This window comes from Chanos chanos, chromosome 8 (genome assembly GCF_902362185.1).
Source record: "Chanos chanos chromosome 8, fChaCha1.1, whole genome shotgun sequence".
Taxonomy (NCBI): Eukaryota; Metazoa; Chordata; class Actinopteri; order Gonorynchiformes; family Chanidae; genus Chanos; species Chanos chanos.
The window spans coordinates 12261691-12277201 of record NC_044502.1 but is presented as its reverse complement, the minus strand read 5'-3'; the positions used below and the strand labels follow the sequence as shown (position 1 = coordinate 12277201).

General features: G+C 38.9%; 1 protein-coding gene across 1 annotated transcript; it reads right to left on the bottom strand.

Annotated features, from left to right (window-relative positions):
* Positions 1-7847: 7847 nt before the first annotated feature.
* On the bottom strand, positions 7848-8988 carry gpr63 (G protein-coupled receptor 63). Its single transcript, XM_030782863.1, has one exon. The coding sequence runs from the start codon at positions 8976-8978 to the stop codon at positions 7848-7850; it is 1131 nt and encodes a 376-aa protein (XP_030638723.1). The 5' UTR covers positions 8979-8988.
* Positions 8989-15511: the final 6523 nt, after the last annotated feature.

Genomic DNA, 15511 nt, shown 5'->3' with positions numbered 1-15511 from the left:
TTTTTTGTTTTTTCATGTCAAAGTTAAAAATGAAAATGATATTATTAAAACAAATCATGCACATCCCATTGCTGTAAAATGCATGTTAGTCATTGTTTACATGTCTTCACACACACACACACACACATATATGTGTGTGTATATATATATATATGTATATATATCTCAAAGATTCTGATACAGGAATTCTCAAAGAAACTGGGAATCATTGTTGGAACTTTATTTCTCTGACATCCAATACCATGACGCTGTTCTCCCGCAGAATGTTTACATCATTTCAGAGTTTACTGAATTCACTGTGATCCATTTTGTCTCATGTACAAGAGATTGCTGTGTTCCAAATTAGAATGTTTGCTTTCGGTGTGTTCCATCTTGGAAGATATATGTTTGGATATTAACTGATCAATATATGGGCAGTAAGGTGTGATTTAATGAACAAGCTAGCAGAGGTCTGGTCTATTCCACAAAAGGTGAGACAGGACATAATCACTTTTTTATTCAAACGAGGCTTTATATGCATTCTAAAACCAGAGAAACATTAAAATATCATCACCATAAATATGACTTTCGAAATTCTCTCAAATTTGACTTACAGCTATGATGTCTCTGTTTGATGTGTTTTATATGGTGGGCTTGCTCAGAGCAGTTATTTTTATAGCTTTGGAAACAATGCAAATGAAGAGCTCGAGAATAGAATGCATTACCATAGAAGCATTGCCTACTACAAGTGGATGTGAGTGTTCAAAGGCCAACATGTTAGCGATGGAACATTGCTAATGGCTTCATCCTAATAGCTATAGTCATTATCCATTATAATCACAGTCATTCTGTTATATCATACTTTCATGCTATTTTCGTTTTCATTTTATTGCAAAATAAAAAGAAGTACTTTTAGGAGTTCACTAACTCATGATCATTTTAACCAAACACACAGACGCTCCATGTTGTCAAAGCAGACACGCGAGCGGCTATGCCACGTGTTAGAAAGAGGGGAAAAAATCGAAAGGCCACAGTGTTTTTCAGCAATGTTTTGATAGATTGTACTTTATAATCGTATAATCATATAAAAATCATACAACCACCAGATGTCAGAGGTTTTTAAATGAATTACTTCAAATCTTTATTTAAGAGAGATAATTATGCGATCCAGTGATGCGGCGTTGATGACTAAAAAGGTCATTTAGAGAGACAGACAGTGAAGAGAAAAAATAGATTAAAGGGTTTTTTGGTTTGTTTGTCGCCCAAACGTAGATGAATAAATATCAAAGGAACAACTCAAATGCAGAGCACTATAATTACTGAAATGGAGGGACGGTGAAGTTAATGACTTATCTGGTGAGCTTGAAATTCGGAGTGTGTCAAATTAGGGGTGTCAGATGTAACGTGGTAAATAAAATTAATGACACCATTAATTTCCCTAACGGCGTTAACGAGCTGTGACGACAGAGATGCAGCATCAGAGTATCTGAATAAATGCAAGTGTAAAGTGACACTGATAAATACTTGTTCCTATTTTGTAGCTGATTTTAGTTTTCACTACAGTGCGTCAGGTTAAAGTAGCATTCAACAGCAAAACATCTGGCTGATGAGCAAAACATCTGGTTGATGATGCTAGTGACACAAGATGGACAATTTAAAAAAAAAAATAGCATCTGTACCAGTCTTTCTGTGTTTTTTTTTTCTCTTTTAATAAAAATATGTGACGCCCACGCCAGATGCATCTACTGCAAGGGGAAAAAAATCTTTAATAAGGGCTTAATTTGATTTTTTGTTTTTGATTAATCATGGTTTAATGTAATAATTATTCGACCACCTTATATCAAGTCTAACATTTCAAATCACACTCCACCGCACCTTCTCGCTGTGTTTTCCTGTCTCCGTGTGACATGTTCTTTGGGGATTCTGCCTCTTACTGTTGTCATTTTCCACAGAGAACCCTTATGATGGGAGTGCACAGCTGTCGCCCTGGAGGAGCACGGTGTGTGTTTGTTTTGCGGCTGGTTACCCAAAGAGTTTAATCACTTGGTTACTCACGACTATATCAACAATCCACGCTGTGGCCCTAAAGGACAAGAACTGTACACCACAGCCATGAACTGCTCATTTGCCATACTTCCCCTAACGGAAGTGCAAATATAACACGAGGGGTGGCCCCTCAGTTTCAAAAGACAAAAAAAAATACATACGAAAAAACGGTGACTGGGGAACGATAATTATGTTCTTCAACTGCAAAAACAGCCGGTTTAGGTTTGTGTTGTTGTGAAACTGAAGAATTGTGAGTCTCCCTGCAGAATGTGTTTGAAGTCCACACACAGGTCTTTGGGTCCCGAGAAAGCATTGATTTCTCGGGGAAGGCAAAGGGACAAAATCCTTAAACAGCTGATGATGTAAGTACGGCAAGCTAAAAAAAAAAAAAACAGTTGTCTTTAAAGTTTGGTTGTATTCAAAGTCAAACATATTGGATCTGAAAGGAAACTACACTGTAGTACTTTCTACTTCATCTGGACCGTACATTCTAGAACACTTTCGGTTACACCATTTAACCTCAGTCACCTCTAGAATCCCATTTGTCGAAAGCTAATTTATTTGTTAGAGAGTTGGTTTCACATCATAGCGTTAAAGACAATGAACAGATTAAATTTTTCTCTCTTGCACACTAAGAGGTTGCCATGTCTACAACAAGGGCAGCCCGGTGGACAGCAGATTATCTGAACTATATGACAGATGGAGAATTAGTGCCTTCATGTGGAAGGCAACAGAGGTATATTACGTGTATCAACCAATGTTGACTTGTAAAAAGTTTACGCAAAATGCTGATTTTCAAAATGGAACACTGAATATGGGAATCAAAATGAATGTATTAAACATCTTTGTAACCCTGGTCATTGAAAGGCCAAAACATTGTTCATTTTACAGTTGAAGATACATTACTTTGGGAAACATCACCATCTGAGGGTGAAACACTCCCCCTTAGATAGATAATGTAGTCCAGAGAATAAGTGAAATTTATTTTATTTCATTTTTTTATTACTTACAGTCCATAACTTAGTAATGCCAAATGCTTCAGTCATTCCTTTATACTTTACTAATGAGCACTCTAATTTTTGTGTCCTCTGAAATGGGGTTCGTTTAACAGGCTCATTAAGCGGGACGGCTGATTTAATTCAGTCTGAGAACCGTGAACCATTTGTGCTATAATTGTTCAGCCCAAAAGTGAATAAAAATAAAGTAGTTCGGAGGGTCGACGCAATGTTAATTAACTGCAAACATTAGATATTAACTTATTCAATTTCTCATCGTTGACTTCCCAGCAGAAGCATTTAAAATATTCCCGCACCACAAATTAGCCTAAAACAATCGACAGCAACCATGTAACGTACTATCTATGTGTGCTGGTTTATTTGCAATCAGCGGTCCTCCTCTTTAAGGTAAGCATGTAGCGATTACATTGAACCAAAGCGGCAGCGCCCCTGATGTGGCGTGAACTCGCCTTGATGAAGCTGCTGTAAGGCAGCTGCTTCAGACAAAGCGCTTAATAGTGCGATGACGAGGACCGACAGCTCGTGTGGCCTGGTGGATTGACACCTCCGTGCAGCACACGTGTGACAGACTGAGGTGACGGAACGGCTCTGAGACGCGGGGTCTCGGGAGGTCTCAAGACAGCTGCTTGCGCACCGACTGTACCGTGTCGAGCGCAGCACCCATGCGCACGTGTTTCTCCCTGTTGCCATGGAAACAACTGGCAAGGGCTCCAGCGCGTGTTAGATAGCAGCCTCCTCCTCATCTATCATAGAATGAAGGCGTAAAGCCAAGAGAGGGCTGCAGTGTAAATACATGTGACTGACAGATCGAGGAAAACAAATGAAAAAGAACTTAAGCAGGCCTACGCAAGACAGATAAAAATGCGACATGATGCTTAAGACCAAAAAAAAAAAAAGTAATTCTGAGTGCATTCTGCGTTCCCTGTATAGGCATGAGAGTGAGTGAGAGTGCTTTCTAACGAGAGCAGTTTGTTCAAGGATGAAAATAACCCCTTTTACAGGTAAAGACTTAATGTAATTGAATGCTTTGATGAGAATTAAACAATATACACTATATCCCACAGATGTTTACGTCACCAAATTTCATTTGAGCATTTATGGGAGATTCTGATGTAGCTTTTTCTCCACCACTAACAAAACACCCAAATGGTTCAATTTCACCTGGTATTATATCTTTCCTGCAAAATTGAAGAGCCTCATTAAACTTGTAATGTTAAGGTGCACTTTAGTTGTTCTGGAAGTGTCTAATGACCCAACACCCTGTTAAAGTAATCTGTATTAGTGTTTCCTTTATTTTGGCCTTTACTTGGCATGCCTGATATCTGTTCTGACAGTAATCAGTATCACCATTTCAAATGGATTTCCTTGGTTATAAATGCATTATTCCACAGACATCAAATAAAATGGAAATAACATGGTACATAACATGGTGTCTGAGCTGGCAAGTAAAGAACAATATGACAAAATGATGGAGATCCATTAACACAGCAAATAATACACAAAACAGAGAGAAACTGCAATTAAAACCAAGTAACCCCATAACGACTGTGTGCATATGGCACATAAGGAATTCCTTGTTTGTATATATGCAAATGGATGCATGTAGAGGTATTTAAGTGCTTGCTTAATTGGCCATTAACACAGAGATGTACATTTGTTACGCGAAAATTCTGTTCAAAATGTTTTTAGTAACTGTAGTAGAAGACTAAGCTGAAAGATACATGCATTTTAATTTACACCATGGCATTCTCAATAATAGCATCCTTAAAGCATCTTATAAAATTCATCAATTATTGTTTGTGTTATGCTACATTGGATCAAGCGGAAAATTTCTTCTATTCTTTTAAGAAGAATCTTCCTCTCTATGAGCTTTTGAAAGTTAAGCATGTAGCCTGGTTTGAGTGACAAACCTTTTAACTGGGATATTAAACAAGTTATACATCTTTGATCATGCTGGTATCATCAAAGACATCCATGAATATCAATCCTTTTGTAAAAAAAACCATTGTATTATGTCTAACAAGCAGAAACAACAATTTGACGAATTCTTCCTGTAAGGCCTTTCTGCAGAACAAGTAGTCTAGATTCAGAAATTCCCCAGGTGAATGGATGTTAGTGGTTGTCCTCATTATTCTCTATAACAAAGAAGAAACATGTTCAAAGACTGAGACAATCGGTCCAGAGTCACAGGTTAGGTGGAGTGCATCTGGACAGTTTACAGATCAGGGGAGTGCAGGGACTCTGTACTCAGTCTCTTAGGAAAACCAGTGCAGAACATGAGCAGTGGAAAACAAGAGAAATCCAATCTAAGAGGAATCTGGTTAAACATGCATCAGTAAATCAAACTCTTATTCCATACCCCTGTGATTCAGATAACATCTCCATAGATTCCAGGCTAAACAAGGACAAACAAAGCATGGTGCAGACCAGCGCACTCAGGTTCTAACAAGGATATTCCAGATCGATGCAAATCAACTCACCACGACAACGTCTAGTATCTGGAAATATCTAGATTAGTCAAGTAAATGACAGCCATTCAGCCATTTCATGCAATACCTCCCTAATATCCATTAGATACCCTTTTGAAATAGTTCTTTTTTTTTTATTTTTGATCAAACTATAAAAACCTTTCTTAGAACTCGCTACAGTGATTTACCAGATTCATACTAACACCAAAAATCTGTAAAACCCACCAATTTTAGCTTCTATAAGAGAAAAGAATATTCCACCTGCCATGACTTCGTTTAAACGCCACAAAGTTTCCGTTGCTTAGCGATAATGTTCCGGGCGACAACTACAGTGAGCTTCAAAGTCCCAAGAATACTCATTAGCCACTGCTTGACATATAATTAATTCCAGGGAGGAAGCATTTTAAGATGATCATCTTTTGCGTTTTGAAAGCGGCGAGAGATAATGTAACTCTGCCTTAGGTGTGTGAGACTAATCTTCATCTAAATGAAGCTGGTTAAAGTTCAAAAGATGACCTAGACGACTGTCCTTTTAGGAATAGAAATCACGACAAAAGATAACGTTCTGTTAACCTTTCCCAGTCTGTGCACGGACACAGATTAAACCCTCTCTGCCTTCTCTTTACCCGTCTCTTACTCTGAATGAGGAGATGACTTCTCTGGCCCACATATTCACAGTGGAACGCATGCCCTTTATGAAAAAAAAAAGCAGAGGAAATTAGAAATCTCTGCGCTTTGATATCAACCAAATACACATGGCATTTTTTTTTTCCATCAATGAAATGCGTGTTCAATTTGCATTTCAAACCAATCAATATCCCAACCAAACACTAATTAAGCATCAAACCATACTGAAAAAGCCATTTTACATTCAGTCAGAGGCTTGTTAATATGCAGCACCTGGTGTTGATGTAATTTCTGTATCCACCAAAACAAAAGTACGGTAAATGATATTCATGGTTTGCGCTGCGGGCACTATAGTGGTCAACACATAAACGGAAAAGAGTTAATGAGAGAGGGGGAACAAATTTCTCTTAGGCAAAAAAAAGAAAAGAAAAAATCAAACCCATCAGTTAGAAAATGTGATGTGTTCATTTGAATATGTGCCCAAACAACAGTGTAGAACAGAACAGAATGGGTGAAATTGGACTTTGGGGAAAATCATAGCAGCAAACTAGATACATCATCCCCAACAGACTCAGAACTAATAGCCCTAAATTGTGTTTTATGTTACATTACTGTCCTTCGGTGGTCGTTTTTAATGACATTCTACGGAATCGCTGCAATCGCCAGGGGTATTTTGCGATGAGAGATACAGGAAGAACATAAGAGAAAAACACAATGCTTGAATTCACAGTGGAAAATCTCTGAGGCTTCTGTGGGCACTCATTGAAGAGTCTGACTAAGAGCATTCTCGAGAGAAAAGACAAGATGCCGGTGATGCAGAACTAGAGATAATTACTGTTAACCTTATGAAAATAGAAGGCAAAAAGCTCCATTATATAACTTAAATGACATCAATGTGAAATACAGCCTTCATCTAATGGACAAGTAAGCACTGCTCTAAATACCGAAACAAATATTTCGCTCCTTCTTTGGAGCCTTTCATAGCGAAGCTCTTCATCGAGACCAGACAAAGAGTACTTGAACAGCTTACCAAAATGAGCAGGATTGGCATCTCAACTGTTCAATTTAAATGTTAAACCTGAAAATTCTAGTTCATTAGGGTGCATAAGGATTGTACAGCTCTGATGTCAAAGCCAGCTGACATATTTAAATAGAACTGACTGCTTTTCAGCATTTCCAGTAGAAAGCAGAAGAATGAAAGAAAAAGCCTTTGAACTGAATGAGATTTTTTCTAAAATACTGTTTTTAATCATTTCCATGCACTACTAAAACAAAACCTTCAAAGGAAAAAAAACACAAAATACAAAAAATACAAACAAGAACCACCATAGACAATGTTACCAATGTAACAAATGCCTACATTTTATTACATTCATGATAAAATTACAGTACACTAAAATTGCACATTTTCACCAAATATAGCAGCATTCTGACAGGTACAGACTAAATAATATATCTTTCAGAGCATTCTTGAGAAGTTACCAACAATAGAAAAACAGCTTCCAAACTTGGCGTGTAACCTCCGTTCAAGCAATTTACAGGCATTGTCGACCAGTCTCATAGTTAAAAAACCAGACCAAAAAAAAAAAAAAAAAAAGATAGAAAACTACCTAAACGAAAATTATATCACAGCTTGTTCTGAGATTAGCCTGTACTCCTCCAAATCATCTAAAGAGCTAACGATAACCCAATGTGATCAGTGTGTCCAACGTTATTCCACAGAACGATGTTCTCCGCACACATAAATGGCACTGGGACGTATTCGCCGTTTAGTGTGGCCGGGCAACTGGGGAATAAATTTGAAGTACTTGGGCATCAAGTCAAGGCAGGCGTCGCGGAACTTCTTAATCCGCCAGTAGTATATGAGGGGGTTGAGAGCTGACTTGAGGTAGCACAGACATAAGAGCCAGGTGCTGACTTCAAAGAAGTTCTCCTTGTAGTAGAAACCACTACTGAATGTGGACACCAGACTGTAGGTGGTGAAAGGTGCCCAGCAAACGGTAAAGACGGAAAAGAGGATGAGGATGGTGGTGAAGGCACGTGTTTTGAAGCTCATGTCGATGTTCATTTGGAAAGGCCTTTGGAGACTCATCAGGCCCAATTTGCTGGCCTGACTCAGGCAAATGCTGTCCGTTTGGCTGTGGATGCGTATAGCGTTGTGACGAATGGTGTTCAGGATCCCCATGAAGGTGTAGAGCATGACAAGGAAGGGCACGAAGAAGAAGACCAGCGTGACGAGTACCACGTACGCGTGGTAGCCTTGGTCGCTAGTGTAGCCGAACACGCACTGAGGAGCCCTAGATGGGATCTGCAGGGATGGAAGGCCTATGGCAAGAGGGAAAGAAAAACAGAAGGAGATTATCCAGGAAACAACGATGAGTACTTTGGCCCTGTGGGGACTCAGCTTGTCCTGTTTCTGTACAATGATTAGAAAGCGGTCAATGCTTATTATGAGGAGGATGACTGCCCCCTCTATGACAAACAGCCAGAAGAACATAGCCGACACTCTGCAGAAGGCATCTCCGAAGATCCACTTGGTAGTTACCGCAGTGACCATGGCAAAAGGCATGTTCAAGACGGCCAACATCATGTCGGCGAACGCCAAGCTGGCGAGCAAGATGTTAATGGCAGATCGCATTGCAGAACGTTGATACACCATCAGACAGACCACTATATTCCCCAGAAAGGCTACCAGGAGTATACAGATAATCACAAAGCAGAAGAAGATCTGGAGAGGCAAACTGAGGCCTTGAACAGAGTCCTGGGCGGCCGGGGTTGGTGTCACCGGGTCTAGAAGTGTCCTGTATCCATGGGAACTGTTCTCCATGGAGGAGTTCCCCATGACCCGCGTTATCTCCGGCGGCTCCCTGAGAAGGTTCAGCGGCCAAACCCTGGAGAGGGGTGAGAGGGAGATGTTGGAGGCTCCGGCATCCACAGGAGGAATATTAGTGGAGTAAACCATTCTTCCCCACATTTTGCAGAGCTGAGGGGAGGCATGGCAGTCATGGCTCTCTCACCAGACATGTCGCCTCCCATGAAAGCATCTTACCATGGAGGAGATGTCCTGTGGAAAGATAATGGGTTGGGAATGAGAAGAGAGAAAAACACTGTGCTGTTATTACTCTGGAAAAAAATGATTAATGGGGAATAAAACAGTCATAACGTATGGAACACCAAAGACAAGACAAGTTTCAAGCACCCGGCAGTGGCCGGTTGTATTTACAGCCTATTGTACTGCAACATATACCTAAACAATCTTAAGGATAAACCAACTGAAAGTCAAATACAACTGAAAGCTAAAAAATTCTTATAGTCATGATCTATAAGAACTATAAGACGTCTTGCAGCATAAAAATGAATGCCCAATGCTTAAAATGGTTAGGCCTAATCAATGGTCAAAACTAGTCTTGTCTTACTTATGGATGAAAAAGGATGGGGAAAAAAAGAACGAATACAGCAGTCAGAATTTTGTGAGGCTGAAGAAATACTTCTTAAGAGACATATGCTTTCACAGTCCGATACACGTGCTGTTTCATCATGCAATTCATTTCCTTTCTCTTTATGAGGTTTTAAAAGGTGATGAGTTGCGGTTCAAGATAAGATCCTTTCTTCGTTAGAGTGCCACAGAGTTAATCCAATAGGATGAGTGAGCTTTTAATCTCCTCTGGTCCTATACACACAGACTTACAGAGATCAATTTCTCATATCATCTGTTCCTAATGGATATAACACAGCCTGGAGAACAAAGGTTAAGCTATACCTGTTATCCCAATAGGTTTGACAGCAGGTTTTGCATTTACTTACGTTAAGAACAAAAGGGCCGTAAAACAAACAAACAAAAAACAATGAATAAAAAAAAAAAAAAAAAAAAAAGCAAACTTTTTTGGTCAGTATAGTTTTCATCTTTCAATTCATGTTAGAGCAGTGTTTCTGAATCCTGCTCCTGGGGGACCCCTGCACTGCACGTTTTCCATCTTTCCCTGCCCTACCTATCTGGCTGAACTCATCAGTGGCACTTTTGATTGGCTGAGCACACCTGATTTAATCAAGAGCATGTTAATCACACTAATCAGGTATGTCCAGAGCAGGGACAGGTAGAAGATATGCAGAGCAGGGGTCCTCCAGGAGCAGGATTGAGAACCACTGTATTAGGGGAAAGAAACAGATCTTACTTTTTCATCACAACAAAACATGCTTTCTCATAACTACTAAACCTGTTCTGGGACCAACACACAAGCATGAAAAATGTAGTAAAGATGTCGAAAACAAAATGAGCACAAATCAATATATCTGTCTCCTTCAGCCATAAGCATAAAACCTGCAGTGTTAGCACAACACATACTAAGCAAATAGGTTTGACTAAACCATTGCTTTGAAAGGCCAACAGAGAGATTGAAGCAGAATCACCTGAAATAAAGGCATTCAACACAGACTAATAGGCTATCACAGCTGGTCTGTTTTCAGCATATTATAAAAATGACGTTAGAATGATTTATAAAAAGTTATAACTTTGGTTGAAGACATCATCCCACCTCAGCCAGTACCAAGCCATTTTGCAAACGCAATGTTAATGTTCATCTGGGGACATCTTCAAACTGTCATAAAAAGCTTATCGCTTGTCTAAACACTGGGTACTGTTATTTCAGACCTACTGCCCTTTAAAATGACACCATAACAGATGTCAGACTGCGTGCATCTTTGCGTCAACTCTTCTGATAAAAAATGGTTCTTGTTTCAACCCTTTCCAAGTGAAATATCTTGAAGTTCACTCCAGCGGCCAGCGACAGTTTTGCTTGTGCCTGGCTATTTTTAGACAGATTCTATGTGGGTTGAGATGGAAGATTCTAAAGCATTAACACCGTATACTTAGCATTTACCTTCAATGCAGCACAATTTAGTCTCCAGACAATACGGATAAAATGTCTCAAAGTCCTCAGATTCCCCAAGACAATCAGATAATTTCCGTACAGGATTTATCAGCCCAGGAGAAAAAATGTCAGGTAGAGAACACAGTACAAAGAGTGGATCAAATGCTATGAATAAAAGATTTTTCTGTTTAACATTAAAAATACAGCGGATACGCTGACATTTTTGAGTTTATATGAAGGTGACGGATGAACCTAAAGCAGTCAGAGATATGAGGATCTGATCACACTGCTGTACCATGGGAATGGGGCACAGAGTTTGGCAGCTGTGTGCAAACATGCCAAGTGCTAAAAATACTGAGAGAGGACAAAATGTGTTTTCATGGACAATCACTGAGTTCACGAAGCATTTCTCATATCACCTTCACAGAGCTGTGTGTGCAGGCTAAATGGACACCATTATTTGTCCTTACACAATGTGAAATCATACAGTTTATGCTTATCTGCCAAACACAATAACTAGGCAACCTATACAAAAGGGCAATCGGCCAATCATAGTCTGTTTTACAGAACAAGATTTCAGCTTTTTACCTTCAGGCTAAGATATACAAGTGCCAGGTCAGTGTGTGACATCTACATGTCAGGAATGTAATTTATAAATGAGTGGGGTAGATTTTCTTTTCTTTTTCCACTGTATATTTGCGATGTAGAGAGGGAGGCTTACATTTCAAACAAGTTCCCTAATTTTGTGCATTTTCAATACTTGCAGAACATCATGCTTTAACATTTAAGGTCTACTGATATGCAATGAATTGAAAAACATATGTATGTGAAAGCTGCAATGAACTCCCAGAAATTGCGGGTCAACATGCAAAGTATTTAATGTCAGACAACATATCTTCACTATGCCAACAGGAGTGGGTTAGACATAACTAATGCATTCCCCCCCTAAGGTCCAGTTCACACCTCTAATAATAAATTAGTTTATATGGATCTAATTAGCTTGAGTCTTAGTTTGCCAAGGCCAGCTCTTGCAATTTATCATTGCAATGACATAACTTTTTCGAAGTGCTTTATATGAGCCAATTCAAAATTGAAATGCAATTGCACAGCCGAGAAAGAAAAAAAAAATCTGTAGAAACCATAGTAACAGCCAAAGGTAGCTCACGAGTCAATGATAACAGTGAATGTTGAGCACTTGTGGAACCTAGCAACAAGGAAAAAGCATTGAGTATCTAGTTGCCATTCTGTCCTTTTTAAATGTCTCTTTTCAGAGTCACCTTAATCTCTCAGCGGGTAAACAACCCGCTTTGTGTAACAAATACAAGATTTGGTAGAGGTATACACAAGACTGACCAAGGCTACAGTTAAAATTTCCGGCTAATATAGCCCACAGGCTATACATGCCATTGCATTTGAATTTTCATGGTGTGGATTACACACAAAAAAATTACAGTTTCTGTTTTGTATCTCACTTAATCGTTTCAAGGAGAACTCTTTCTGCATTGCCAAAAAAGTCGACTACAGTTGACGGTTAGATCCAAGAATGATGAGGTACTGTGTAAGGCCTTTAATATGATAAGAATTCTGGGTATGTGATAACTTGTTCAACTACCACCTCTATGTGCCACATCTAGTTATATGTCTCTCATGCCCCCATGAGAGATAAAATAACCATAGATATAATAACTGCAGATGCATTTAAGGTTAGAGGGTGCTGAAAATCGGTCCTGCGTCAGATCTAAGAGTCAAATGATAGTGAAGGAAAGAAACATGTTACGTTCCAGTTTTCTTTCTTTAAAAACATGGCTATATGCAACTGCCCAAGACTAAAATATGCGACAGTGATGTAACATTGGTGGGATTTTAACAGTATTTTGTGTTGCTTCGTTTCATGGAGCTGGTGCGTCTTAAAATCGTCCTGTATGTTACATAGCCTGGTTGACGGAAATAAATTCGACACGGTACACTCAGACATCAATCGCCAGACTAGGAAATCACCTTTACACCCCCCCCCCCCATTTCGACAAAAGCTCCTTGAGTATGAAAAGGTCTTTTCTCTCAGAGACCAACCCACTAAGGGTCCCCTCACTAAATTATACAATATCTGATAGGTTACACTAAATTATAACATATCCAGTCTGCTCTAATTCGCCAGAATTATTAAAACCAAAATTATGGCGAGTTCACTGTAAGGGCCATTGCTTTGAAAACCGAAGCTACACAATCGCAGCTAAATTAGCTCTATTAGTAACACACAATGCCTAATATCATTACGCTGTTAATGTACATGCATACTCAAAGTTAAACAGACTTTTAACGTTACCTTGCTCCTTGTCTGTCCTCTCATAGAATTAGGATGCTGACCGGGTAGGAGAGTCCAAATCAACAACTGTCGGGACTCGGTGGGCGAAGAGCTTTCCAAGCAATGCATCTCAGTCGACCAGGGCTCCAAACAGTCTCAACAGATACTTTTCGCGATTCTTTAAAAGCATTTCAAAACGCTATCTGTTCAGTTCACAAAATGGTTTTCCGTTTAAAAACAGTAAACACGTGGTTCTCTTCACCAGGTTTCAAGCGAGACGGATTTTGCCATTCGCCAGGTTAGAGTGATTTCACAGATTTTTCCTAAATTTAAAATAAATCTCGATGCACGCTGTAAACTACATAAGGTGTGCCATATGATATGCTACATTATTGATGCGGGATTTCAGACAAAAAGTTTAAAACAATTTTAACTTATAACAACATATTTTTATTGTAACATATACTAAAATAAGAAAACCATTCTGCTTCTCATTGTCTACATACAGCTTTCGCCAGTCCACTCACAAGCACTAACGTTTTCACTCATGAAGTCACTGCTGGGAGCAACAGTGACGCATTTTTAAGATGGCCGCCGAAAGGAAAGATTTTTTTAAAATAAAAGACTGAGGCCATTTTTTAGAAAATTAGAGAGAGAGAGAGAGAGAGAGAGAGAGAGAGAGACTTACCCAGCCATTCAAAGACTGCTTATTTCCTCCTTATCTTTTCTGTTAGCTGGGGTTTAAAGATTTCTCACACTGTTCTGCCCAAAAGATAAAAGATAGATTGTGCACACTGTGTCTCCAGGAATCAAGGAACTGTGGTAATTTGATATATTTTGAGTAGCTTTGAACAGAATATATAGTATATGCACACTAACAAATATGAAAATATTAGATGAAGGCAGGTCAGGTCAGGTCAGTTAACAGTATTTGAATCAACATGATTTACAGATACATTAAATGTCATATATATATATATATGAAGTGTCGTAAGAACTTAATGGCAGAGTTAACAGCAGGTAAGCCAGAGAATATGGAATCAGAGTGAAATAAAAAGAAGGAAGGAAAAAGAAAGAGGAAAAACACACTGTGCTGCATGGGCAACATTGTGTTGACAGTTAACCTTCACTGGAATCCTATTAATGCATAACAATACCCTTGTAGTCCACTGGAATTTATCAGTGCTACTGTATCATATTCTGACAAGCTTCCTCGGTGGCTCAGAATGATGAACGAGTCTTCACAATAGCCGGCTTTGATCGAATAATGGTAATCTCTATGACTGGAATATTCTGTGGGTTGGAAGGACATGAACACCTACACCAGTCTGAGGGAGGTATGTCGACTCATGTATGTACACCCACATATTTCTGTCATACTCAGTTCATCAAAATGTTTTGCTGCCCCCTTCTGGGTCTTTAACTTAACTGCACCTTATTAAACTTGTCTGTTAGTGTAAGGCTTTCGATTTCCATTTGGGATATGACAGATATCTGCTGTGTAACATTCAGATGAAGGTTCACTGTAATCATTAATACATATGGAACATGTCTCAGCAACCAAAGTTAAGAACATTTGACTGTGACCTTTGAGGTAAATGGAATCTAGGGTAATATATAAAGCAAGTTATGTGAAAACCGAATTTCCAAAGTATGCGATTAAATGTCCTCATCCTCTGGAAAAAGTTTAAACCTTCTGCTGTAATAGCTGGCTTTGCATTTGTCATCTGTAAACAAACAAAAAAAAAGATTCATTTCCATTTCAAGACATTTTTTGCAGCCATCTTGTTTTTCAAAATAAAATCACTTTACCCCCATGCAGATGGTGTAAGTCTTGGGCTCTGTTCACCGAATGCTTTATAACACGTATTAGAATATGTATCAGAAATGGTATTCAAGGTTAAATGTTGTGATGCTTGGCATTTGTCCAGTTTCTTAATTGACAGGCTTTTGTTGTTTCTTCTGAGGTCTGTCTTGAAAGCAGGTGAGGAAAATTGGCGTGAATAAATTCAAAAGTTTGGCTTTGTTAGTTTGTTTGAAGCAGGCACCATTTCAAATAATGTGAAGCTGCACTGCTGCAAAGGAACAATTTTTCAGATATCTTCAAATTAATATTCATATATATACAAGTGAATTAAATGGTCACCAAAATAAATGCATAATTACTTTACAAGCTTTCTGATTGTTAAAACACAATATGAAGTT